Source organism: Bombyx mori, chromosome 15 (assembly GCF_030269925.1).
Source record: "Bombyx mori chromosome 15, ASM3026992v2".
Taxonomy (NCBI): domain Eukaryota; kingdom Metazoa; phylum Arthropoda; class Insecta; order Lepidoptera; family Bombycidae; genus Bombyx; species Bombyx mori.
Genome location: NC_085121.1, coordinates 10805863 through 10832015, shown reverse-complemented (window position 1 = coordinate 10832015; position 26153 = coordinate 10805863). Strand labels below are relative to the sequence as shown.

At 37.9% G+C, this 26153-nt stretch overlaps 4 protein-coding genes across 6 annotated transcripts in view; 1 reads left to right on the top strand and 3 right to left on the bottom strand.

Moving 5' to 3' along the window:
- Positions 1–26153, bottom strand: part of LOC101743353 (TAR DNA-binding protein 43) — a 490523-nt gene that overhangs the window by 314005 nt on the left and 150365 nt on the right. The window lies entirely within an intron of this gene.
- Positions 10–7701, bottom strand: LOC101745281 (beta-catenin-like protein 1). Its single transcript, XM_004924612.4, has 13 exons — positions 7469–7701; positions 7194–7388; positions 6564–6710; positions 6169–6300; positions 5455–5614; positions 5230–5321; positions 4542–4673; positions 4092–4240; positions 2983–3158; positions 969–1135; positions 798–893; positions 629–725; positions 10–121 (listed from the first exon to the last, which is right to left on the bottom strand). The coding sequence occupies exons 1-13, from the start codon at positions 7496–7498 to the stop codon at positions 33–35; spliced, it is 1662 nt and encodes a 553-aa protein (XP_004924669.2). The 5' UTR covers positions 7499–7701; the 3' UTR covers positions 10–32.
- On the top strand, positions 9491–18079 carry LOC101745421 (uncharacterized). Of its 3 annotated transcripts, none has more exons than XM_004924613.5 (9): positions 9491–9696; positions 10010–10141; positions 10707–10949; positions 12228–12323; positions 13067–13188; positions 14182–14323; positions 15722–15773; positions 15848–17007; positions 17973–18079. In XM_004924613.5, the coding sequence occupies exons 1-9, from the start codon at positions 9613–9615 to the stop codon at positions 18057–18059; spliced, it is 2118 nt and encodes a 705-aa protein (XP_004924670.3). In that variant the 5' UTR covers positions 9491–9612; the 3' UTR covers positions 18060–18079. The 3 variants fall into 3 exon arrangements, with proteins under 3 accessions (XP_004924670.3, XP_021202643.2, XP_021202642.2); XM_021346967.3 differs by lacking the exon at positions 9491–9696 and adding an exon at positions 9809–9913; XM_021346968.3 differs by lacking the exon at positions 12228–12323.
- LOC101745562 (2-Hydroxyacid oxidase 1) lies at positions 18075–26121 on the bottom strand. Its single transcript, XM_004924614.5, has 9 exons — positions 25530–26121; positions 25299–25450; positions 21337–21457; positions 21121–21255; positions 20578–20706; positions 19631–19763; positions 19048–19167; positions 18255–18366; positions 18075–18179 (listed from the first exon to the last, which is right to left on the bottom strand). Exons 1-9 carry the CDS (start codon positions 25661–25663, stop codon positions 18112–18114), a joined length of 1104 nt encoding a protein of 367 aa, XP_004924671.1. The 5' UTR covers positions 25664–26121; the 3' UTR covers positions 18075–18111.

Sequence of the window (26153 nt, the reverse complement as noted above, 5' to 3'; positions counted from 1 at the left end):
AAAAATTCATTATTTTTATGAAAGATTTATTATTAAAACTTATCAACGAGTTGCAATATATGCTGTTGTTCTTGTTGCCGCCACTCCTCGCTTCCAGCGTCGCCGAGGTTGCCCGCATATTCTGTTCATTAAAAAAATGTATTATAAAGGCAGTAATCTTTTTATTAAAATGTACAAACGTTTTTTTTTTTTTTATTTTTTTTTTTTTTATTGCTTAGTTGGGTGAACGAGCTCACAGCCCACCTGGGGTTAAGTGGTTACTAGAGCCCATAGACATCTACAACGTAAATGCGCCACCCACCTTGAGATATGCTCTAAGGTCTCAAGTATAGTTACAACGGCTGCCCCACCCTTCAAACCGAAACGCATTACTGCTTCACGGCAGAAATAGGCAGGGCGGTAGTACCTACCCTCGCGGACTCACAAGAGGTCTTACCACCAGTAAAAAGTGTACTAATAGTAACAACCAACATTTTCAAAAAGCTGCTAAGTGTCAAGTTTGTAAAGGCGATACTATATACCTCGACATTTATGTAGGTATGTATATACTATAGGTATACCTACATACATTTCGAGTTCCATCTATTACATATGTTTAGGTGCATAAGTAAAATCAAATCCTTCTTACCCCTCATTACATGTCTGATAATCTTGAGGGAGCCGCCTCGTAATGACAACACACGCTGGACGCGTTGCTTTATCGTCGACGGACCGGCCGTACACACCTACAATCATAAGTAGTGCTTAATTTGAATCGAAGATAACTTCGGAATTTTTTGACAACATTTCATCATTACCTCCAAAATTATTCTGTCTATAAGTTGCAATGTGAATAAACCGCCCGAGAGCCTTTTCAAATACTGAGCGTCATCATCTAATTCTTCAGTTTCACGCTGAAATATACACATTTTTTTTAGAAATATTGAATTAATTGTAGATTACGTATCATTATGTTTATCACACTTTACCTCCATATCTTTTTCGGTTCTGTCGACTTTGTCCATGTATTTGAAATGTAGCTCCAACAACCGATCTACTTTCTCTAGATCGTTTTCAGTGAACTTCGCCAACAGTCTCTGCCTTTGACTTCCCTGACAGTTTCGTAACATGGATGCTATTATTGATACTACGTGCTCTGAAAACGATTTTGTTCGGTAAAGTCTGACACAAACGTCCTGTGTGCTTAGTGCGAGTTTTTTAACGTTCTCGATAGCGTAAAAGTTAGCTCATATTTGTATGGAATGGGATCGTTTGCCTACGTTTGCCTCATCATACGAGACTACTTGTCGAACCGTTCGTTCCGATATCGAGTCGAGGGAACGCGTTCCCGGCCCCGTCACGTCACAGCCGGAGTCCCGCAAGGCTCCGCCCTCTCCCCGTTACTATTCAGTTTGTATATCAACGATATACCCCGGTCTCCGGAGACCCATCTGGCGCTCTTCGCCGATGACACCGCCATCTACTACTCGTGTAGGAAGAAGGCGTTGCTTCATCGACGACTTCAGACCGCAGCTACCACCATGGGACAGTGGTTCCGGAAGTGGCGCATCGACATTAACCCCACGAAAAGCACAGCGGTGCTCTTCAAAAGGGGTCGCCCTCCGAACACCACGCTGAGCATCCCTCTCCCGACTAGGCGCGTCAACACCCCCGCCCCCGCCGTTCGCCCAATCACGATGTACGACCAGCCCATACCGTGGGCCCCGAAGGTCAAATATTTAGGCGTCACCCTCGACAGTAGGATGACATTCCGCCCCCACATCAAGACGGTACGCGATCGTGCCGCCTTCATCCTAGGACGTCTCTACCCGATGATATGTAGGCGAAGTAAAATGTCCCTTAGAAATAAGGTGACACTCTACAAAACTTGCATACGCCCCGTCATGACCTATGCAAGTGTAGTGTTCGCTCACGCGGCCCGCATACACTTAAAATCCTTTCAAATTATTCAATCCCGTTTTTGCAGGATAGCCGTCGGAGCCCCGTGGTTCGTCAGGAACGTCGACCTCCATGACGACCTGGACTTAGAGTCCATCAGTAAGTATCTTCAGTCGGCGTCCATGCGCCACTTCGATAAAGCGGCACGACACGAGAACCCTCTCATCGTGGCCGCCGGTAACTACATTCCCGATCCTGCGGACAGAATGGAAAGCAGTCGACGTCGCCCTAAACACGTCATCTCGGATCCTCCCGATCCACTAACGGTGCTTTTAGGTACTTCAAGCACCGGTCACCGTTCTCGTCGAACCCGTCGCTTGCGACGAAGGGCTCGACGAGTAAATTAACTCTCAGACACAGCCCACTGAGTTTCTCGCCGGATCTTCTCAGTGGGTCGCGTTTCCGATCCGGTGGTAGATTCTGCGAAGCACGACTCTTGCTAGGGTTCGTGTTAGCAACATCGTCAGGTTTGAGCCCCGTGAGCTCACCTACTAAAGTTAGGGTTACGCTGAAATAGCCGCTAGGGCTATCAGCTTAGGTAGGAAAAAAAAAAAAAAAAAAAAAAAAAATTGCCTACGTTTGCCGCTAGGGGCGCTGTTCCAACATCATACAAAATTGGGTTAACTTTTACGCTATCGAGAACGTTAAAAATCTCGCACTAATAACACTTTATTTCTGGTGTAATGCATTCATGCATTTGGACCGATTTAAATGGCAGGTCACCGTAATTGAAACTTCGATCTCATGTCTCAAGGTGAGTGAAAGCATTCAGGTTAGGTTTATCAAGTGTTTTACCCATGCCATGGATACCTTTTTTCATTTTAATGTTTCATAACATAACTAGTGAATCTTGCACGTTTCGCTCTTACATCTCTATGTGATAATCCAAAATTATAGTAAATTCATTTGTTGAAACAACTTGATTGCTACAAAGAAACAAAAAACTGCTGCTAATATTTCAATGTTTCATTTATTACTTATTAAACTAATAAAATAAATTATTTATATAATATAGGAAACATTTAAATATGAATGGTTCGTTACCTTCGTGTTGATCAACAGTTAATAATCGTTTTCTTTTGGGTGTTTTCATAAAAAGTGGAAACACAGTTCGGAGCCCCAGTATATCTACAAATTTATTGCAATTATCGCGACCGTCGGGTCCCACGAGAGCGTGATCCAGTACTTTCAAAGAACCATTTCGTGACATTTTTTTCTCTCTGAAAAACATTATTACCTTTTATAAAGTTCAGCAAAAAAAAAAAACTCAGATGACGAATTTTGGACAACAGAACTTGAGCTAAATAAGGGTGCTCCTATGAAAAATGTTATACGTTAAAAGTAATTTGATAAATACAGTAGACGCTACTTTTTTTTAAAAATAAACACACATGAAAATTTTGTATCCTCTTAATCTATATTAATATATAAATGTACAGTGGTTTTTACGGATGTTCCGTTATAACTACTGGACCATGCAGCTGATTGACTTGAAATTCGGTATCCATGTAGAAAACACATGTACATAATCGATAGGCTAATATTTATATGAGTGTTGGACTTCCCACACCAGTTGCGGGGGCGTTAATGATGAGAATCTTTGTGGGGATGAGAAATAATAATGTTAATTTTAAATGCCCAGCGAAGCGGACGGGTACAGCTTGTTTTTTTTTATAAAAATGCATTTTAAAATGAATCATGGTTTATTTACGCACAAAAATAATTATAGTAGATATGACAGTCAATTTCCTTGACCACTTCGAGAGGTTATTTCAGCTTCTTGACGTGTAGGTGAGCTCACAGGGCTCAAACCGGGAGTGTTGCTAACACTAACCCTAGCAAGAGTAGTGCTTCGCAGAATCTACCACCGAATCGGAAACGCGACCCACTGAGAAGATCCGGCGAGAAAATCAGTGGGCGAGATTTGTAGTATAGTTTTTTGTTTTTCAGTGGACTGTGTCTATGGGTTAATTCACTCGTCGAGCCCTTCGTCGCAAGCGACGGGTTCGACGAGGACGGTAACCGGCGCTTGTGGTACCCAAAAACACAGTTAATGGATCGGGAGGATCCGTAATGACGTGTTTAGGGCGACGGCGACTGTTTACCATTCGGTCTACAGGATCGGGTATGGTAGTGTAGTGGTAGAGTAGTACCTCAACATGAGGTTCATGAGTTGCAGTCCCTCGCCGCGCAGGAAGCGGTCCCGGTTGGAGGGCTCCATGAGCGCGCAGCACAGTGAGTCGAACATGTTCTCCATCGCCTCTTGTTCTTCGGCGCCGCTGGGGTCGTGTCTTTTGTAAAACTGATGGACATAATGGATTGTAATTTAAAAATTATTTCCATATCAACACACTAATAACGGCCGTATGAAGGCTCACCAATCGGAAATGGAAATTTAACAAATCTCTCTCTTAATCAAATGTTTCTGTGTTAATTTCTACTATTTTAAAATATCAGTCTTGCTTTAGCGTTTGTATATTTAAAAATAAATATGACGAGACAGTTAAAGTATTGAAGTACCTAAATGAAAACTCTAAAATATTACTGATTTCATTTAAATAATATGTTTTCTATTAATATATGAATTAATAATAAATAAATACCGCTAGCTGTTGTAGTAAAACATCAATGCCATCAAGTTCTCCCAGTAGTTTTCTGTTTTCGGGAGTGTTCTGAAGTAATATAGATAAAATTTCTGTTGCATACAGTTTGTTCCCATCAAAAGGCAGTTTAACCTGTAAGAATGATTTACTGTCACTATAATTTTACATTTTAAAATTAAAGCAAGCGTATGTCTGTGAAATAAATGTATTTAAATATGATTTTGGAGCGGTGTTTAGGTGTATCCATATGAAGTAACTGTTAAATCAAAAGTTTTATATCAAGAGTCAGGCAGTTCTTCAGTGGTTATTGTGAGCACATAAAACTGTGTAAAGGTCAATATGCGAGCGTTGTCTACAAATTCGATAGTTCAAACATATTTTTTTACGAACAAACTTTCCTCTAAATGCTGTTAGCATTATTTACAAAAAATATTATTTAATTTATATGCATTATGTACGGCATGCTAATTATTGCACGGAACATTTGACTGTGGCTCCGACTAGGAGCTTTGGATGAAGAGAAGGTTCTCATTTGGAGTACATTCCTTTCTTGGTTATATATTTAGGAATATTTTTGTGAAGTTCTTCACACTAGGATAAAAGACTGCACTGAAGGCAGACATGCTTGATAAAGCATCTTAGATTTGGTTCAATTTTAGCTATAATTAAATAAAATTAGTATGGTTACCTTCAGTCTTTTTAGAATCCACTGTAAAAATCCTTGTTTTGCTACTTCAATACAAAGCTCTGGTCTGAATTCTGTGATATTTTCAATAATACCTTAAACGATAAGACAAATTTCATTATCTCAGTTATTGCCATTATATATTTATCATTCTATCATAACATATCATATTTATTAGTTTGTAGTTAAATGGTTAAAATGAAATTCTTATATGATATATTGACATACCCAGTGTATTATGGACAGCGTCTCGTTCATCTGGTACCTGCTCATCCAATCGAGTCAGGTTGTGTAGTAATAATGCAGGTGCTTCAGCTTCAGCCATTGCATTTATTAAATCTTCCGCACCTTCCTCACTCTCATGGAGTATGTCAACATCTGTCATTTCCTGAGGTACATCAATTGTAAATATTATCAGAATTACAATTTTATTACTAGTTTATTACTATGGCAAAATATTTTTTTTAAATATTGACAATAACTGCATGAAATGTCATCATTATTTATTTTGGTACAGTAGGCAGTGGTTTGGCTCTGCCCCTGGCATTATAACATAGATGTTTGTTTGAGATAAAAGATATAGAAGTAATAATTGGGTCAGTTTTTATTTTTGACCATTTTTTAAAAGGTTAAACCCTTTCTTGTAACCTACATTTTACGGACAGAAACTGTCATATACTCTATATCAGTATTGCCACATATAAATATGTAATTTCATTGAAAATGACGCACAACATCTGGAAACACAAATAAATGATTTGCATGAGTTTATTTAACCCATAGACTGCCCAAGACTGATACAAAAGAAAGAAGCCCGAGCCCTACAATCCAGCAGAGGGTAATAGGCAAGAAAGAAGACATGAGTTTTTTATCTTAGTCATGCTTACACTGGATACTGAGCCCAGCAATATTGTTTTGCAAAATTTATAAGCATATACATACCTGTAGCAGTTGAACAACTTTGGTGGAGACATCAGTATTATCATGTGATAGTAATTCTAATAATGAGTTCACACACTTTAATTCCACAAGCAGAGGATACTGGTCTGGTACTGTTGCGACAGCACTTAAATCCTGTAATAATTACAATTCTTATGATTTTTTTTATTTTTTAATGGCATACATGAGTGAATAGCCCACCTGATGCAGCCAAAATAGTATTATGTAAGAGCCTAATGCAGCCAAAATTCCAATAATATTATGAAATAGTTGTTTAATACTTCAGAACAGAACACATAACTAAATTGCAACAGAAATAGGATGGTTGCGCAAAGCCTTGAGGGCTGATAATGAAGTTAGTATCAGATTCTTCTGAATATCATAACACAATATTATACCTGTAATGCATCATGTAAATCAATTTCACTGTCCATAAACTTGTCTGGCTGATCAGGAAATTTAATCCTCATCTCTCTATTTCTAAGTGCTTTCTTTTCAAAATTGAGAACTAGTTTCTTCACTGTGGTTTCATCTAGTACTTCTCCCTGTAGATTCAATACATTTATGAGTTTATAATCACTATCTTAATTGAATAAACATTAAGAAGTATTTCAGATTATGAATTAAAATTGTTCAGAGCTTCTGACTCAATAAACTAATTTTCTTTTCATCTTGCCCTTTCTATGTATGTCTGTCATGAGTATGATCTTATTTATTCCGTTGCATCTTTCAGGGCCCGAGGAGTATTCACTCCTACTTATTGCATTAATACATAAAATGAACTCTTTTCATTTGGGATTTCTATAATTCATCTGTTACATGTCCCTCTTTAAATTATGTGTGAACAATGACAACTTCGGAGGTTAGCTTGGTTTTTCTATTAGCATTAATGTCCATAAGTGACAAAGACCATTTGAAAACAGGATTGCCTAATCTACCTTTGATGACAGCAAAATATACAGGATGGTTTAAAAACTATTAATTTTTGTTTCATTCTTCCTTAATTTTACAAATAATACAATAATTACCTCTGTTACTTCAGTGGCAACAAATTTAAGAATATCTTCTCGTTCTTTATCAGTAATCGAGGGTTCCTTCAACATATTCTTGCTCAAATGTACAGGTTCCTGTTTAAGTTTGGTGGTACGACGAATTTTAGCACTTTTGGCTTGATCCTCCTCATCGCTCTCATCTTCATTTGGCCGTTTTGGTGTTGGCGTAGGCTGCGAAGTTAATATTTATGTTTATTCGTTTTTTTGTTGAATTAAATAAACTGTTGCACCGTTATGATATAGAATATTACTTTGAATGTCAATAGCTCGGCAACATCCATTTTTTGTTTTAAGCGAAAAGGTAATTTTTGGGCTTATTACGTATTGGTGATATTTTTAACTGTCCTGAGTTTTCATATTTTAATTCAAACTTCTCAATGTCCATAAAAGTCCCTATTTTTAAGGTTAGTTTCAAAGGTTTTTTTTTTGTTGTTTTTAATCATATTAAGTGTATAATCTATGGTTTTAATATTATGCCATAGATATTTTTTTTTTAATTTTGTGACCTGGTGACAAGAGACCTTTAGGTCATATCTTCTTATTTGGAAGATAATTTTTAAATTTATGAGCTATGCATAGTTTTTTTTTTTATTGCTTACATGTGTGGACGTGCTCACAGCCCACCTGGTATTAAGTGGTTACTGGAGCCCATAGACATCTACAACGTAAATGCGCCACACACCTTGAGATATAGTTCTAAGGTCTCAGTATTGTCACAACGGCTGCCCCACCCTTCAAACCGAAACGCATTACTGCTTCACGGCAGACATAGGCGGGGCGGTGGTACCTACCTGTGCGGACTCACAAGAGTGTCCTACCACCAGTAAAAAAGATACCACTAAAATAGATACTAGATAGTACCTACACAACTATTTCACCATTTCTTTTTTTATCCAATTATACAGGTGAAGGGATACGATGAATTTCTTGCAAAGTACTAAACTCTTTCTGCAAAAATGTATGTGCCTTTTGAGGAAAAAATGAAACTCGAAAGAATATGGCAAGAAAGGCTACAATAAACTTCTGAGTAAAATGGTGGAAAATGTAATTGAGATAAAGATAAAGTGTAAATAAAGGTTTTCTCGGTTAGTGAGCCCTTTAAAATACCAGTAATGCCATAATAAATAGCTTAAAAAACTTGCAATCACGGACAGCTCCTAGATCCGAAAGCTTGCACAACATTAAAATTTTTACCTATTCAACTAATAATTGTGTTCTCCATTTTAAATGCCGCTATGGCGAGCTGAATCTGTCTCACGGTATGGATCAGAGGTTATCGGCATACCCGAAAACTAGAAAAACTTTAAACGAACCCACGAGTTACTATCCAATTAGCATCTTTCCAGCAATAGACAAATTGTATAAACGTTTGATTCGCTTGAAACGCTTCTGGAACTTCGTCACATCGAAAGGCAAAGGTACAGTCATTAGATTCCGTGCTTAACAGCCGTGCATCCAATGACTGTACCGCCTCACGGAGCACATCTTAGTAAAGCTAAATAGACCCAGACCCATTCCTCATACTCTCGACCTGATGGAATTTCTAACACCAAGTCTAAAAAGAGTGGTGCTTTGCTAAATCACAAGATCACAGGATCGAAATCGCGGCCTGCAGAACTGAAGATCTTCCAAGAAACTTAGGTAGTGTCTGTGGGTTGTACGTTCGAACTCTTCCACAAGAACGTCGACCGGTGCTCGAAATGCTATAAAGCACGGAGAGGGTATCGGGAGGAAATAGCGTGTTTCTAAAACACGGTTTTATAACTAATCGAATATGTTTCTGTTTTTTTAATGATGAGTTATTTGCATATTAGGGTAGTTTTCCAATTACAGCACAAGAGCGCATTATGCGGCATAATGCTCAACGTTGAATGTTCCAACTACAGCAACGCTTCGCACAATCGAGCACTCTCAAAAGTACTGCTCTCGCGTGATGCATGCAATCGATACCGACTCAGTGACAGAAAATGGACAAGTGTTTTTCTTTAAGTTGGCATTGATCGAAATTTTGTTTATATTATCGTTAGTAATATTATTTAATGTTGAAAAAATTTTTAAGGCTTTCGTTTCGTCGTAGTTTCTTAGAAATAATCAATGTTGATTAAAACTGTGCTAACTTAGCGCACTCTGCTGATGTATTTGAAAACTAATTCACGTTCCAATTAAGCTTCAGCATAATTCGGCATTGTTCGTCACTGAGTCGCAATATGCTCTGTAATTAGAAAACTACAAACTACCTAGTTAAGTACCTTCCAGTTAATTTTTTACATTCATTTTTGATACAGATAAACTGGTCCACAGAGTATCTAAGTAGTCATTTTTATTTGTGTTGAATAAGTTTGGCGGTAAATTGAAAAATTTTAAGTTAATAACCTAATAACTTTCAAATGAAAATATGTTTGAAAATCAGAATGTTAAAAACTATTTACAGAGTTTTAAATATAATTGCAGTAATAGCTATAAAAGTTTTCAAAATCAGGTACTTTAATTTAAGATAAATTACAAATTTAGTATTGTTAGTTCCGACTTAAAAAATACAATTTTAGTATTTCCGACCTAATATAAATTTCAATACTCCCTTATCTACCTCAAGATTTCTAATTTTATAATGTCTGCTATTTCTAATAGTTTTATGTAGTTTTTAGTGTATTTTTACACTGCATTTGTTAAGTTACATGTTTTACGATCCACAATGGGTAAGATCCGCTTATCACTAATTTATTTATAATTTTCAGTTCAGTCTTTAACTAATCGCCATTCTTTGTCGTTAATCTTGTTTACTTTGTCCACAGAATATTAGTTCAACATCACAGTTTATTTCGAAGACCGATTTGCATGAGCTATTGGAAATTTTTAACACAAGTTCTAACTTAGAAACACAAATAAAGCTTATCTCTATACTCAATAGATATTTGCTGACAAACGTAAGAATATTCTATACTAGCTTTTGCCCGCGACTCCGTCCGCGTGGAATAGTTACTTTGGCATAACGCTAAATTTTACCCCCCTCTTCATTTACGTAGAAAGTGAAAATATTTTGAAACATTCTTTATTGGTGCTCCACTTGTATCGGTCTTATTATGTTATAGCCTACCTCAATAAATGGGCAATCTAACACTGATAGAATTTTTCAAATCGGACCAGTACTTCCTGAGATTAGCGCGTTCAAACAAACAAACTCTTTGGCTTTATAATATTAGTATACCTGTCCGGCTGTCCGTAAATTTCTCGAATGAATATTCGAGACATTTAATTTTCAAATTAACGTTGCCATTTAACGTAAATGGTGTGCGATAATTCAGTTGCAATTTTTCGCCTATTGTTTTTTGGTCAGTGCGAAAATCCGAGAAGTAAAATATTTGTAAACGACTTTATCTAATTCCAAAAGCTTTACTTTTATTTCTTTTCACAGATATTAACTACTTCTTATATGATATAGCTATTACATGACTTGATTTTTTAATTTTTAATTTTCTACTTTATTTTTAGAATGCACAGCACGTAGATGTTATTATACGATGCAAACCTATATACTATACAATAGACCGCATATTAGGCATGAATCTACCAAAAAAGACTGCGACGATTCTTAATTTCCTAACATTAATACTTTTCTGTGACAACGAGGAATGCACGTCTAGACAACACACTTTGACTTTATTCGCGAAGAATATGATACGAACGAGCGGATGTCTCGCTACCCTCATAGACGTATTCTTGGCGCACATGGTGGTGAGTTCACAAATAGTTATTCTCCCACATATGGGACAGTCGTAGCATTATTAAGGCATGACTCCTTCAGCTCTAAGAATAGGAGCAGGCACAGGGCTAGATTTAGAGGTTTGGAGGCCTCGGGGCAATAGGGCAGAGGGCCCCCTGACCCCAATTATTTTCCAAATGAACAATTTTTTTCAGTCATATTTTCCAATAAATGATTGATCGAATAAATGATTAAGCGAATCTACGTGGTTTCATACCACGTAGATTCGCTTAGTATACATGTACAGTACAGTAACAGTAAACATAGGTACACAAATATAATCGGAGACAAGAATTGTCTGAAATTAGATTTCGAAGGAAGAAAAGGTGTACTAGTGTTTACTTGTTGGAATTTAAAAGATTTTATTCCAAAATATCTATTGTGGGGGTCCTCCGTTTGTGGAGGCCCTGGAGCTTTCGCCCCGGTTGCCCTCCCGTAAATCCGGCCCTAAGCAGACTTAGGGACCTCGGTAACCGTACTCTTTGAATTCGACGAGCAACCTAATCCATAAATTCGCTGAGTTTCTCGCCGGATCTTCTCAACGGGCCGCGATTCCGATGCGGTAGTAGATTCATTCGCGAAACAGCTGCTCTTGAGTTGTTAGTCCTTTGGAGGCGCTCGGGTAGCTGTTAGTAAATCTCGCCCCTCCTGGCTGAGCTCGTGCTCGCCCGCGTGTCCTAGTGAAGCGGAAAAGGCCTTCGGGCCAACAGTAATCCTTCAATCATAGAAAAAACGAATACTAAGGCAACTGAGAGTGAATTATTGTCTCATAGGCGGGCGGCATTCACATAGTCGTGCTTATGGTCTCCATCGAGGAGAGTGCTGTCTACTCTGTCTGCCTGATGTTTTTGCACAGAGACTACCTACACAACTTTTCTAATTTTGGAATCCTTTTCCAATCCACAAAACAAAAACAAAAAAAACATCGATGTTATTAGTGTTTCCAGTGCGCTCTCTATAGAACGAAATTGTTTTTTTTTTACCATCTATATTAATTTCGAAACAAATTTCGATTTTGAATATTGCTTACCGACTGTAATTACGGTTTCTCTGATATTGCCGGTGCTCTTGGGCGGCAATTATTTTACACTTTATATTGTGTAGGCTGCATACCTGTTAGATTATTGAGAGCCAACAGCTATGTAAATCCTAATTTGTACTCTAAATACTAAACTCTGTTCATATTCAGTAAAAATAATAATCAAATATTGCTACTAGCTACATATCTTCACTTCATTTTTATTTTCAAGCGGCAAGACACTTGGATTTCTCTATGTCATTGTTTAACTGAAATATGTTGTGGTTCAGAAGTTAATCAGAGCTATTGTTCCCACCTCATATGTCAGGTTAGTTATGTTATGAAATAAGCGTTTAAAAACTTCTCTCGAAAACCCTATTTTGAGGTGACGTGGCCTAAAGGATAAGACGTCCGGTGCATTCGTATTATTTCGTATCTAGCGACTGTGCCGGCGTTCGAATCTCGCTGCGAGTACCAATTTTTCTAATGAAATACGTACTTAACAAATGTTCACGATTGACTTCCAAGGTGAAGAATAACATCGTGTAATCAAAATCAACCCGCAAAGTAATTATGTGCGTGATTACTTGTGGTAGGACGTCTTGTGAGTCCGGACGGGTAGGTATCACCGCCCTGCCTATTTCTGCCTGAAGCAGTAATCTTTTCGGTTCGAGGGGTGGGGTGGCAGCCGTTTTACTGTAAAAACTGAGACCTTAGAACTCAAATCTCAAGGTGGGTGGCGGTATTTACGTTGTAGATGTCTATGGGCTCCGGTAACCACTTAACATCAGATAGGCCGTGAGCTCCTCCACCCATCTAAGCAATAAGAAAAAAAATATCATTGTTTGACCCAAACGACTAACAAATATAGTGGAGTTATTAAATGCTAATTAGAGGCATGGTTGTTTTCGTTTCTCAAAAACTAAGTATTTATAATTAATTAGACATACATAAATCATGTTTGTATTTGATAGATTCATATTGACAGCATTCTGGGGTTCACGGGCTCTTAGACTTATAACTTGTTTAATGATACATAAGCTTAATTTACCTAATGATACAAATTTTCAGTCTGTACAGAAATGCAGACAGGGCGCTTTTGAATTATTCCCATTAATTCAGAGTTTAACGTCGGGACACAAACGAAACGTTAAAATATTCATTGAATGCGAAGGAATTTCGTTATTTTCAAGGTTACTATTGAAATATTTTTATGAGACGTACCTCTTACTTTATTATCCGGCTTCAAAAAAAAAAGGAGGAGATTCAATTCGATTCGACCTCAAAACTTTTGTCTAAATGAATCGATTTTAATGTTTTTTTCTTTATTATTTCAAAGCTTGTGCTTCTCATGCGCTACTATTGAAATTATCAAGATCGGATCAGTAGTTTTTTGAGCCATTCATCCTTAGACTTCGACTTGAACTACATTGATGTTAATCTCATTTTATTTTGTTGAAGCCGGTTTTTCTATTTTTGTTAACATTTTGTATTCTTAATATAGAATTGCTATAGTAATATTCTATAGAATATAGACACAGAGTATACCTACGAGAATATACCTGCTAAGTAATCAAGTAAAGCATAGACATCACACTGGTAGGCAGCGGCTTGGCTCTGCCCCTGGCATTGCTGAAGTCCATGGGCGACGGTAACCACTCACCATCAGGTGGGCCGTATGCCCGTCTGCCTACAAAGGCAATAAAAAAAAAAAAAAACAGCTAAATCTGGAACATAAGACTTGGCTTTGCGATCAAAGCAGATAGGGTAGTGGTACCTATACGTATAGACTAATAATTAAAATGCCCTACCGTCAGCGTGTAGGATTTCTAATATCTCAGAGACAGCTAATGTAATGTATGTAGCAAATAATAACATTTTCAAATAATTTATGGATTATAAATATACCGTGGAGCCTTTATTATTCGTTATTTAGATACACTCAAAACTTCGATTACGTGGTGTGTTTTTTTTTATTGCCCTTGCAGGCAGACTAGCATACGGCCCACCTGATGATGAATGGTTACCGTCACCCATGGACAGCAGCAACGCCAGAAACAGAGTCAACTCGCTACCTAAGGTCGATATTTCTAAAGGTGTTCGGAATAGAGCCGTTCGCTCGCCTACGCTTTTAAAAAGAAAACTTTTTTGTATCTAACCGGAACTGTTTTCATCGTCACATACAGACGGTCATTGCAAATGAACTCGTGCATGCACCTACTCGCTTCTGTTGTCGAAACGTGCACGGAAGCAGCCGTTTTTGTTAAATCAGCCGGAATACTTGAACACGTCCGTGATTTATTAAGATTGCAAGGGCCGTACTCACAGGTATAATTTGAATTTAATCCATACTTGAGTCGACTATTATCAAAGCCGGCAATGTGACTTTTGGACAATTATTGGTGAATCAGAAAAACGAATTATTGACTTTGTATTCCACTGGCAGTCACAAAACTCTTCTGAACGACATCTTAGCTAAATAACAGGTTAAGTATTAACCTTTATTTAATGCAGGTTTTGAACCGTATTCTTTGAAGGAGACGATTATATTCAAATCAATCTGTATTGACATATCAATAACATTTTTTTGTCCAAATGCACAGATTGCCACCTTTGATAATAGACGACTCACTTATAGTAGAAGGCACAAGACCGCTTGGAAAGTAACCCATGCGATGGACCGACAAAGTCAAGTTGGCAGTTGGCGTCTGTTTGCATGAGTGTACCAGGCTTATCACGAATTGGGAGAAGTGGCAATTGGTCATGAGGCACATAACATCTGCCCACAGCAATGATACTGAACCCGGTCATCGTAAATTAACCTACAGACACAGCCCACTGAGTTTCTCGCCGGATCTTCTCAGTGGGTCGCGTTTCCGATCCGGTGGTAGACTCTGCGAAGCACGGCTCTTGCTAGGGTTCGTGTTAGCAACGTCGTCAGGTTGGAGCCCCGTGAGCTCACCTACTAGCTCGGTGAATCTAGAATAGCCCCTCGAGGTGACTAGAATAGGGAGGGAAAAAAAAGATAGTAAATCTCGACCACGACCTCCTGACAAGAGTGATACGACAAAGGAAAGGAATATTATTAGAGGTTGAGAGAGTCCGCTAGATGAAGGCCAGTGAGTTCACCAGTAGACCTGATTGTCTGATAGTGCTAGGCTGTATAGTAGTATTGTAGTATAAATACAAAAGTAGCTCTGTATGTATGTTAAATTTTCACGCCCAAACTACTGAACAAATTTTGACGAAATTTGGCATGAAAAACCTTGAACCCTGGAAAATATTATGTAGCACAATATAACCTTTATTTTCACTTCTGAACACAAAACTCACACCACGCAACATAAAGTGCAGTCCACGCAATCAAAGGTGGCGGCGATAAGCTTGTAATAATTAAATATTCGATTTATAAATTTGTAAATATAATTTTGATTTGGATGCCGAAAACATATATCAAACATTAACACCGAACTCATCCGAAACCCGAATATTATTTTATAAGTTTATAAATTAATTTTTGTATATACTGGAGCCTACTGGTTATTAAATCCGGTCTCCATGTTTTGTGTTCGGAAGCACCACTAGATCGTCGGGACGGTGGAAATTAGAAATTGGAGACTCGGAACTTGTCACAACGTTCTCAGTTTTTCTAAAAGTAATAAAGAAGTTACCGATGTTCGATGTAAAACACGAAAAATATAAATATTTAATTAAATCCTCTTGCAGATGGGTCAGTGGGCGACCATAGTGCTGTATTATGCTGATTTGCGATTAAAAGGTGAATGATTCAACTGTAATAGCTGATATTGAGTAAATATTCATTCTGTCCTAATTATTTTTCTTCTTTATTAGAGCATTTAACAGATAAAAACATGAATGAAAAAATAAAAAAACAAGAACGTTCCGAATCAAACGATTCATTAAAAAATGTGAAAAAACAGATTAGTTACGATGATACGAACTTGTTATTTCGAAGTATTATCAAAGAAATAGCAAAATGGCAACCTAATGATGAAGTCGCCCGTAATAAATCCGCGATGTGGGATGTCAAAATAAAGGCTTTAGAAAAAAATCAAAGTTGTATTGTGCCCAAAACAGTGAACCTGCCAAAATATTCTACCACGCAGAGCAGAACGTTCAATAAAAATTTAAAAATAAACAAAAATAACAAACATAATGAATACATTCGTCATGAATCGCAACAATTGTCGTTTAGTTTTTTGCAAAAGCGATTTCCGCGGTATAAATTCGATGATACACATCTTTATGAGTCCAAGAATTCTGACCATAAAATTGTAGACAACGTTCAAACTACATCAAGAAATGTTAATGAGCAGTCTCGCGTTAATTACACGAACATTGGAAACATTCAGACCGATTGGATGGAATCTTTTAAATCGAAACTGAAAGGCTCTGAATTAAATCAAAAATGTGATTTGAGCGTTATCGATTTTAAACCGATATTTGTTTCAACTCCAAAGCACAGCTTTAGTTTTAACGAAACCGATTTACGGTCAGCGAATCATTCGAACTACACTCACAGTAAGAGTACTACAATTAATAAACGTTCGTTTAAAACTAAAAAAACAGCGTCGAAACACCAACAAAAAATATCGAATAAAAAAATCGATAGAATGTTAAAAAATCGATCTTTAGGCTCCAGATTATTCAATGTCATCAATAATTCTTGCACAACGCTCATGAAAACCGTCAAAAATATTTTCGGAAGTAGGAATTATGAACGGAATGGTGACGAATCTGAAACGAGCGACAGGCGAGTTCCGTCTTGCTCGTTCAGCTTCACAAACTACATGCGTAAAAGAGATGCAGTATTGATGGACGTTACGTCGACGGAACCGCGAGACCCGTACGCCGCGGGCGGGCTCAACAGCTCGTGCCAAACTTGTAATGACACTGATGCTTTACAACATAAAATTCTGGACGACAAACACCTTCAGCAAACCGTTAAGAAACTTAAAATGGGAATCAATGTGTATGGCTGCGATTTCAAGGTCTACATTTTTGTATCTTATAAATTATGTCGCCTTTATTTCTTATCCCTCATTCCTTTCTTGATCAAAGATAGTATATGAGATGGTGTGACCCTGGACTGGTTGGTACAATCGTACTTACTACTTATTTCTGCCGCGAAGAAATTATGCGCTTCGGAAAGTAAATATTGTTGTAATGCTGAGACTTTGACTAAAAGTCGGCTAGCATTACTGATGATAGGGTTTCTAGAGAGCTCACATGGGTAGGTAACATTATCCCACCTATTTTTGCTGCGAAGTAGTAATGCTTTCCGGTTCGAAGGCTGTGACAGCCGTTATACTATACAATTAAAACTTAGACCTCAGGTCTCAGTAACATTAAATACCCGACCCTGACGACCGGGCAACAAAAAACCGCCCTATCAAATCCTCCCGATGGACTTTCAGTGCTTTTAAGCACTCCAAGCACCAGCCACCGTTCTGGTCGACGTCGTAGAATAGCACCAAGACGTGCACCCTAGAGCCCATAGACGTAACCAACTAAATTTCTCACCGTATCTTCGTGGTGGGACGTGATTCCGATCCGGTGATAGGACTAGTGTTAGCAAGTCCTCCCAGGTTGACCCCTGTGAGGTCGCCTACCAAACCATATGTAGTTAGAATAATCCCTTAGGCTAATGACTAGTTAGGGGAAAATATGTCTCAAGTTGGGTGACGGAAGCCTCGTCGACCCATCGATTGAGTGTCCTAGCTGTGGCGTCGCAATTCCGGTTTTAATGTTGACCGCAGGGTCCCCTCTGCTCTGCCCGGATTCTGACTGGAAAACTGACGTCAGATGAGAGAATGCAAGGGTTGGAGATCAGTGAGGGTATTCACGTAGTGACATCTATAAGCCTTGGTCTAAATAATAAAAAGAGCCGCAGTTAACCTAAAACTTCGTCAGTCAAACATGTAAAACCTTTATTAAATATTTACTTGTATTTCAGAAAATTTCTAAATCAATGTGGCCTTTAGAGAGCTACATGACACCGACAGTACTTTACAATCTTTATAGGAAATTAATTATGAAATAAATGAATTACACTCACTCTCATTAATAGTTTTATTGTTACGTTCGATAGAAAATCAAAGTTTACAATACGAATTTTCATGCCTCACCATTTCTTTCGTGACGTCCGCGACAGTTGGGGTTCCTGTAGACATAGTACGTTTCATGGATATGACGTCATAATATATGTGTGCCTACGCTTCATAAATAAATACTGTACCTGCAATCTGAAGCGTATATTCAAGCTCCGTACGGAGTATCTGTAACATCCTCTGCACTCCGGCTTGCCCTCCTACAGTCAAACCCCACAGTGCCGGACGACCCACTAAAACCTTTCAAAATAGTACATGTCATCAATTAAAAAAATCTCTTTTCGCTTAATCCAATTTTTCATTTATTTATTGCTCAGATTGGTGGACGAGCTCACAGCCCACCTGATATTAAGTGGTTACCGGAGCCCATGAACATCTACAACGTAAATCTACCTTGAGATATGAGTTCTAAGGTCTCATTTTTACAGTCCAAAGGCTGCCTCACCTGCGAAACCGAAACGCATTACTGTTTCACGGCAGAAATAGGCAGGGTGGTGGTATCTTTTCGGCGCGCACCGCGGTACCGTAAATTTCGTGTAGTCGATGTGGTGAAGCTCGATGGGGTTTAGTCGGTAGTCGTTCTGCGGGGCAAGTACTTTGCGCGCCTTTTTCAAGGCGTAGTCTCCTGTGAGAAATTGAGGGAGGTGAAGGACCTCGGCCCTTCTCCTGACCCCTTCTTCCTCTCAGGAGGCGCCGGGGTCCGACGTAACCTGGTCCGTTACCCCCTTCGACCGGGTATCTGTAAATTGATTCCCCAGCGTTAAAAAAAAAAGGGTGGTGGTACCTACCCGTGCGGACTCACAAGAGGTCCTATCACCAGTAAAAGTGAATTAACCAGTTCATCAAAATCTATCTAATAACAATTATAAGATCGAATTTAAAACACTTTATGCAGGAATTTTCAGACCGGATGAAAATTACCATTTTTGCACCAAGCGCCAAAGCCTTGTAGACATCAGTGCCAGTGGAAACGCCGCCGTCCAGAAATATTTCGACGTCGTAACCTTTTAGGGCTTCAACAATTTCCGGCAAAGCTTCAATCTATGATTTGAGGAATAAAACATATTATATTGACCCAATTAATTTAGATACGCGGCATACACAAACGAGATGATGAGAGATGTTTTCTCCGTTGAACTTCAGAAATATGAAAGACTCGGTGGTGTAGTGGTCAGCACCCCTGACTTGCGCCGAGGGTTGTGGGTTCGATTCCCACATTGGGCAAACATTCGTGTGATGAATAGGTTTGTTAGTTCTTTGTCTGGGTGTTTATTATCTATATACGAGTATAAAAGTATATGAAGGTATATAAGTATGTACATCAGTCTTTCATAGCACAGGGAATCCTAATTTGCGGCCGGATAACCGTACGTGATTTGTTTTCAGTTATTTGGTAATATTCTTATTATTTATTATAATCTCCCTAAGCTGCGTGGTTCTGCCGTTGGTATTACCAAAATCAAGGGTGTCAATATGATCGGGATGACAATTAAACAAAACATACAGTTGCTGGAACTCCATCAAGTTGTCTTGCTCCGTGATTAGATACCAAAATAGCAGAACAGCCAGCTTCTACCGCTTTTACAGCATCATCACCACGAAGTACACCTTTCGCTATTATTGGGAGACTTGTGATACTATAAATTAATTGAGAAATTATGTAAAAAAATTTATAAATAAATAGAATAAAAGACATAGTGAATCCTACTAATATTTTAAATGCGAAAGTTTGTGAGGATGGATGTTTGTTATTCTTTTACGTAAAAACTACTGCACTGATTTTGACGACAATATACAATGTAATGGCACTAGAATAGTACATTGGCTTTAAGGTATGACCAATGTACAAGTAGTTCCAAGAAATTGACGTTTTTTATAACATGTAATTAACAATTGCTTATTAATTACAACTTTAAAATTATAAAAATCTACTACGATTAGTTTTGTGAAATTAGCTCTATTTACAGAGAAATATTTTCATAATATTATTTTCCTGATACACGGGACTCGGGACTGTTTATTTCGTAAAGCATTCATGATTTAAGATTTGAAGAACAGGGCAGCCGTACAACACTATGGAGACTTGCTTCTCACGTCTCAAGGTGATATTATTAGGTGGTCCATAATTACAGTCCATACATAGCATACATAGTCCGATGAAGTCTTTTTTTATTGCTTATATGGGTGGACGAGCTCACGGCCTACCTGGTGTCAGATGGTTACCGGAGCCCATAGACATTTACAACGTAAATGCCGCCACCCACCTTGAGATAACAGTTCTAAAGTCTGTTTTTAACAGTACAATGGCTGCCCCACCCTTCAAACCGAATCGCATTACTACTATACACACATATAGGCAGGGTGGTGGTACCTATCCGTGAGGACTCACAAGACGCCCTACCACCAGTCGTATGCGAATCAAAAGCAATTAAAAAACAAACGAAAACTTACCTCTTCAACCACTTTATGTCATTCCAAGTTACTGATTTGTCAAGTAGATCTTGTACGTATTCATTTAAACCACTTCCACTATTCGCATTGTGTATTTTTGTAGATAAAATACCATCGAAATTTGCTAATCTGAAAATGAAAACCCCATTTTTTATCTACTAAAATTATAACACATAACGTAATAGCTATGTATGACTGATAAATATTTGACGGCGGAGTGTCTAGTTCTAGAATAGCACCACGCCATCTCTTCTCGTGGATGTCGGAGAAGATGACTACGAGATTCATGAAACAATGGGACGCAGCGTTATCTCAGGATTTGTACCAGCGTACTGCAATTGCCAAAATCAATTTACGTAGGCGGTAGGACATATTGTGTAATAATATTTGAGACTTAAACCTCATGTCCCTAGGTGGTTGGGGCATTCATGTTGTGCTGTCTATGGGCTCCGGGAATCATATTTCACCAAAGGGGCCATGAGATCATTTGCTCAGCTATAAAATAAATACTTTAGGAACGATATCAAAACTACCGTAATTTACCTTAAGTGTCGGGGCAATGTAAATTTATTCCGGATGTCTGCGCGTCGCAAGCCGAATAATGGCGTGTCTACAGTTAACGCTATTGCTGTAAATCCGTGTTTTTCTGCACGCAGCACTAAATTTTTTGTTACTTCTCTAAAACGAATTACGAAATAGAATTAATGTACATCGTATTTTTGTCTATCTTAATAAAATGAAACAGTTTAAAAAACCAACCTATCATTATAAATGTAAAGTTGAAACCATTTAGTAGCATCTGGCGCTGCGTTTGCTACTTCTTCTATAGAAGTTGTGGCGATGGTGCTCAACATAAAGATAGTCTGTTCCTTAGCAGCAGCTAGTTTTGCAGTAAAACATATTTACAATCTTGTTTTCTTTAGTATATACTTAGTCTGGCCATAAATACTGTTACAATTAAAAATAAAAAAAATTCTATTGCAATTAACATTTATCACTTTTACAGTGTGTTAGTTTAATACATAAATATAAAACAATTTAAAGTATAAAAAGCTTATTCGAAGTGGTCTCCATTGGCTGCAATACAGTCCTTTAAACGTTGAGGCCAGTTATCAATAGAAGCACGCAATCTTTCCATGGGAAAATTTTTCACTGCCAATCGTACGGATTGTTTTAGGGACTCCAAATTATCATAGCGTTTAGAGCAAGCCGTACTCTCTAAAACTGACCATAAATCATAATTCAGCGGATTAAGATCGGGACTAGACGACGGCCAGTCTTCAGCTCTGATGAAGTCCGAAACGTTCGTTTCCAACCAAGACTGCGTAGACCGAGCTCTATGACCTGGCGCCGAGTCTTGCTGGAAGAACCATTCTTGATTATTGAACATGGTGTTGTTAAGAGGCTTCACTACCTTCTCAAGAATGGTATCTTGATACACTTGTGCCGATGTTTTGATACCTTTTTCACAAAAGTATGGCTCAGTCACTCCTTCATAGCTAATACCCCACCAAACCATTACTGTAGTCGGATAGTGCCCACGTTGCACTCTGTCGACTAATTAGGAAGCTTCCTTAGAGCTTTGAGCATAAATACGGTCATTCAGTTTGTTAAAATGTTGCTCAATTGTAAAAAATTTCTCATCCGTAAACAAAAATTTTCTATGACCTCCCTTTGCGTACCGCTTCAGTAGTTGTTTCGATTTTACCACCCTATTCTCTTTTAAATTATCAGTTAAGAAATGACTAGTACGTCTCTTATAGGCTGCAAGTCCTAAGTCATCTTTTAAAATACGCGACATGGTTCTAGGTGCTATCTTCATCTCCCGAGATAAAATCTTTTGCTTTCGGACAGGATTTCTTCGAATTCATTTCCTTACTGCTTTGACCACCTTTTTCGTACGAACACTACGTGGACGGCTAGATTGAAGTCGTCGTGGCCTAAAGGATAAGACGTCCGGTGCATTCGTTGTTGCGATGCACCGGTGTTCGAATCCCGCGGGCGGGTACAAATTTTTCGAATGAAATACGTACTTAACAAATGTTCACGATTGACTTCCACGGTGAGGGAATAACATCGTGTAATAAAAATCAAACCCGCAAAATTATAATTTGCGTAACCACTGGTGGTAGGACCTATTGTGAGTCCGCACGGGTAGGTACCACCGCCCTGCCTATTTCTGCCGTCAAGCAATAATGCGTTTCGGTTTGAAGGGTGGGGTAGCCGTTGTAACTATACTGAGACCTTAGAACTTATATCTCAAGGTGGGTGGCGCATTTACGTTGTAGATGTCTATGGGCTCCAGTAACCACTTAACACCAGGTGGGCTGTGTGCTCGTCCACACATCTAAGCAATAAAAAAAAAAAAAAAAAGATATTTATCTGTCACAAGCAGAGGAGGTCTCATTGCACCTATTAATAGCCCGGTACACAAACATTTTACTAATACCAAGCGTATGGACAGTTTTAAAAATTGCATTTGGCTCCATACCTACTTTGTGTAATGCAATCACAGCGATTCGGTTCTCTTTATCACCCCACTCCATTTTAATATCGCAAAATATTGTACCGGTAAAATGGGGCGATTAGGGATTGAAAGGCGAATCGGGAAAAAACCGGGAAAATCTTTCGACGCTCAATATAAGTTTTATATTCGTTGCAAAATCTTCCATTTTTTTATAGTTTAATAGTAGAATGTTGAAAGTTCACAAAACAACTCTGAATATGCATGTTATTAGCTGCTAACTTATAAAAAATCGCGTTTGAAATTAACTTCCTGTCGTGGTAATTATTTTAGTGCTAGAAACTTTGCTCTCTTTTATTTATTTGATAATAATAGAAGACGACTATGATTTATAAACGTTATTTAGTGTTTGAACCAACATATATATTAAAGGTAAGTCTCAGTTGTTATTGGTTTTAATGTATTTGATTAAATAAAAATACATGTAAAAATCTGTTGTTTTTGGGGATATTGGGGACGTGTTATGTACAAATAACAACGAAAAAGGGGTCAATTGGGATGAGAATACGTGAAATGGAAACGACCTAAGTATAAATAGGTACAGGTTTGTAGGGTTGTCTATGTAGTTATAACAATATTTTTTAAATTTGTTAGTAAAAATCTGGTTTATCGAAGCGAAATTGAGAATAAGTCTTTATTTGAAATAGATAAGCAATTTAATATAAGTAAGTCGATTTTGCAGAGATATGTAACAAGATCAATGAAATCTCAAGGTGGACAAAAATGTCTAAGTAATACATAATAAAATATTTAATATTTGTTCAGAGTGGGGGTATTCATCTGATTAATCCATGGAATAACCGACACACCTAATCTCTTAACCCAGATAGAAATATCAGCCCCTAAGTACTTACCAAGAACGGAGAAGTATAAACCGTTTCTAAGAAAGCCCACTATATATATGTATAAAAAAAAAATATATATATCGATTGCACCTATAATTGAGGTGATGTCTGCCATGTACTTTTGTCAGTTTTTAAATTTTTTTTATTGATGATCACTTTGTTGGTGCAACTAAATAAATAAATAAATTAAAACTATATATAAAATTAAAAGTAGTGCCAACCCTAGCAAATTTCTCATTACGTCCCAATTAACCGCAATTTTCGGGTAAATAGGGATTACACCTATTTTTGCATTTTTTGCTTAAACTGGAATGCTAGTTGCATAATTTTAAATTAGACAACAAAGATGCCCCCAAGACTCAATCATTTTGATCCTGATATAGCATTATATACATCAACAACTACCTTAAAATTGCTCATAAAGTTGTAATTTGTCCCAAATCACCCCCTTTTACGTACAATGTATTGGCGCCAAAATGAGAAAACTCAATGAGCAATAATTTAAAAATGACAGATTCCAAATTCAAATGTAATATTTTGTTTATTTTTAATTGTAACATTATTTATGGCCAGACTAAGTAGTTATAAAAAAAAAATACATTAAGCTGTACAAAGTAAAGCAAATATGTAATAGAAGCAGTAAATATTTTTTTCCTACCTATTCGCTGTTGGCTTATGGGGCTATTCCAGCTACGCCCTGACGGGTAGGTGAGCTCACGGGTTCAACCTGAGATAATTTGCTAGCACTTGCCCTAGGAAGAGTAGTGCTTCGCAGAATCGGCCACCGGATCGGAATCGTGACCCATTAAGAAGATCCGGCGAGAAACTCAGTGGACCGTTTTTGGGTTAGTTCACTGTCGAGTTCGACGAGGACGGTGACCTGTGCTTGAGGGGCCTAAAAGCACCGAGAGAGTATCCGGGGGATCCGACAAGACATGTTTCGGGTGACGGCGGTTTTACATTACCCGGTCACCTGGGTCGGATGCGTAAATCGTGACGAGGTACTAGCTGTGGTGTTGGGAGGGCTACCCCTTTTAAAGAGCACGGCTGTGCTTGTAAATATTATTAACCTAATCATAACCGTTTGCAATTTTGAATAGCACTGTATCAAAAATAAATTGAACATTTGTGAAATATAATTATTATTGTGAGCTCCTGTTAGATATCATGTCTTACAGTTAGTCTAGTTACTTCCATTTGTAAACAAAAGGACTTTCAGATTGTCGATAATCCAGATCTGATGGATAGCATCCAATTACAGATAGAAAGTTTTGAGAGTTGTCAACTAAGTTGCTCAAATCTAGATCTAGACACTCACCCTGAAATTGTATTACATATTGAAGATCACTAACCTTTAACATTAGCAAGTTCTCCGTCAGGGTGTGCCATGCGCTGCATCGCAGTAGCAGATATACCAATAGGCATTGAGATTTCATTTCCAAGCACTGTTGTTCGAAGGTCACAATTATTTACACCCACTAAGCACTTGGGGCTTATTCGCAGCCTATAAATTTTTATAATATTATTCTTTTAATCTAGATTCTATACTAGATGAAGCTATTATGTAATAACAATACACAAACCTTTGAAAGGCGTTTTTGTTTTCTCCTAGTGTCTGTTCTTCTGTAGCACCACTGCTATAATAATCTCTCACCGATTTTGGAAGACGTTTCAGGGCCGCTTCTTCTAAATCTTTAACACTTATATACTTTTCCATTATTCCCGAAAACGCTGCGAGCTCTATTACATAATAAGTATCTTAATAGATGCTTTGACGTCCTAAATAATTATAATTAATGGAGATAAGCTCTTTTGTCTTCATTTTATCAACAAAATTAATGGGGTCATGGGTCGCACAATTTGTAACAACGTAAATATGTACAAAGTCCTAACGGTAAAATTAAACATTGAAGTTAGTCATAATAATTAGGTTTTAGTCACAGACTGAAATTAGAATTTGCAATGTGTTTTAAAATAAAAATTACTGTACTATTGACATTGTTATCAGTGGTCGTGGTTGCACTGACAATGCACACACATATTTCCTTCCATGGTCCACAATAGCTTCAAGGATTGCCCTGCAAGGCAACTTCTTTGTTTATATTACTTAAGAAGGCGTGGAAGAGCTTACGGCCCACCTGATAAAAGTAGTTACCAGAGCCCATCGGTATACATCTACAATACAAATGTGTTAATACTTAGTAAAA

Excerpts from the sequence above, each read along its gene's own strand:
- LOC101745281 (XM_004924612.4), bottom strand. The coding sequence starts at position 7,498 with ATGGATGTTGCCGAGCTATTGACATTCAAA. Across the intron at positions 5,322-5,454 it reads CGCTGTCCATAATACACTGG|GTATTATTGAAAATATCACA; the intron begins GTATGTCAATAT and ends TTATCGTTTAAG. Across the intron at positions 1,136-2,982 it reads AACTGTTGATCAACACGAAG|AGCACGTAGTATCAATAATA; the intron begins GTAACGAACCAT and ends AATCGTTTTCAG.
- LOC101745562 (XM_004924614.5), bottom strand. The coding sequence starts at position 25,663 with ATGGAAAAGTATATAAGTGTTAAAGATTTAGAAGAAGCGGCCCTGAAA. Across the intron at positions 19,168-19,630 it reads TTGATGGAGTTCCAGCAACT|ATTGAAGCTTTGCCGGAAAT; the intron begins GTATGTTTTGTT and ends CTCAAATCATAG. Across the intron at positions 18,180-18,254 it reads ATATACGCTTCAGATTGCAG|GAACCCCAACTGTCGCGGAC; the intron begins GTACAGTATTTA and ends CTATGTCTACAG.
- LOC101745421 (XM_004924613.5), top strand. The coding sequence starts at position 9,613 with ATGTTTGAAAATCAGAATGTTAAAAACTATTTACAGAGTTTTAAATAT. Across the intron at positions 10,950-12,227 it reads TATTCTTGGCGCACATGGTG|CGGCAAGACACTTGGATTTC; the intron begins GTGAGTTCACAA and ends TTTATTTTCAAG. Across the intron at positions 15,774-15,847 it reads TGCTGATTTGCGATTAAAAG|AGCATTTAACAGATAAAAAC; the intron begins GTGAATGATTCA and ends CTTCTTTATTAG.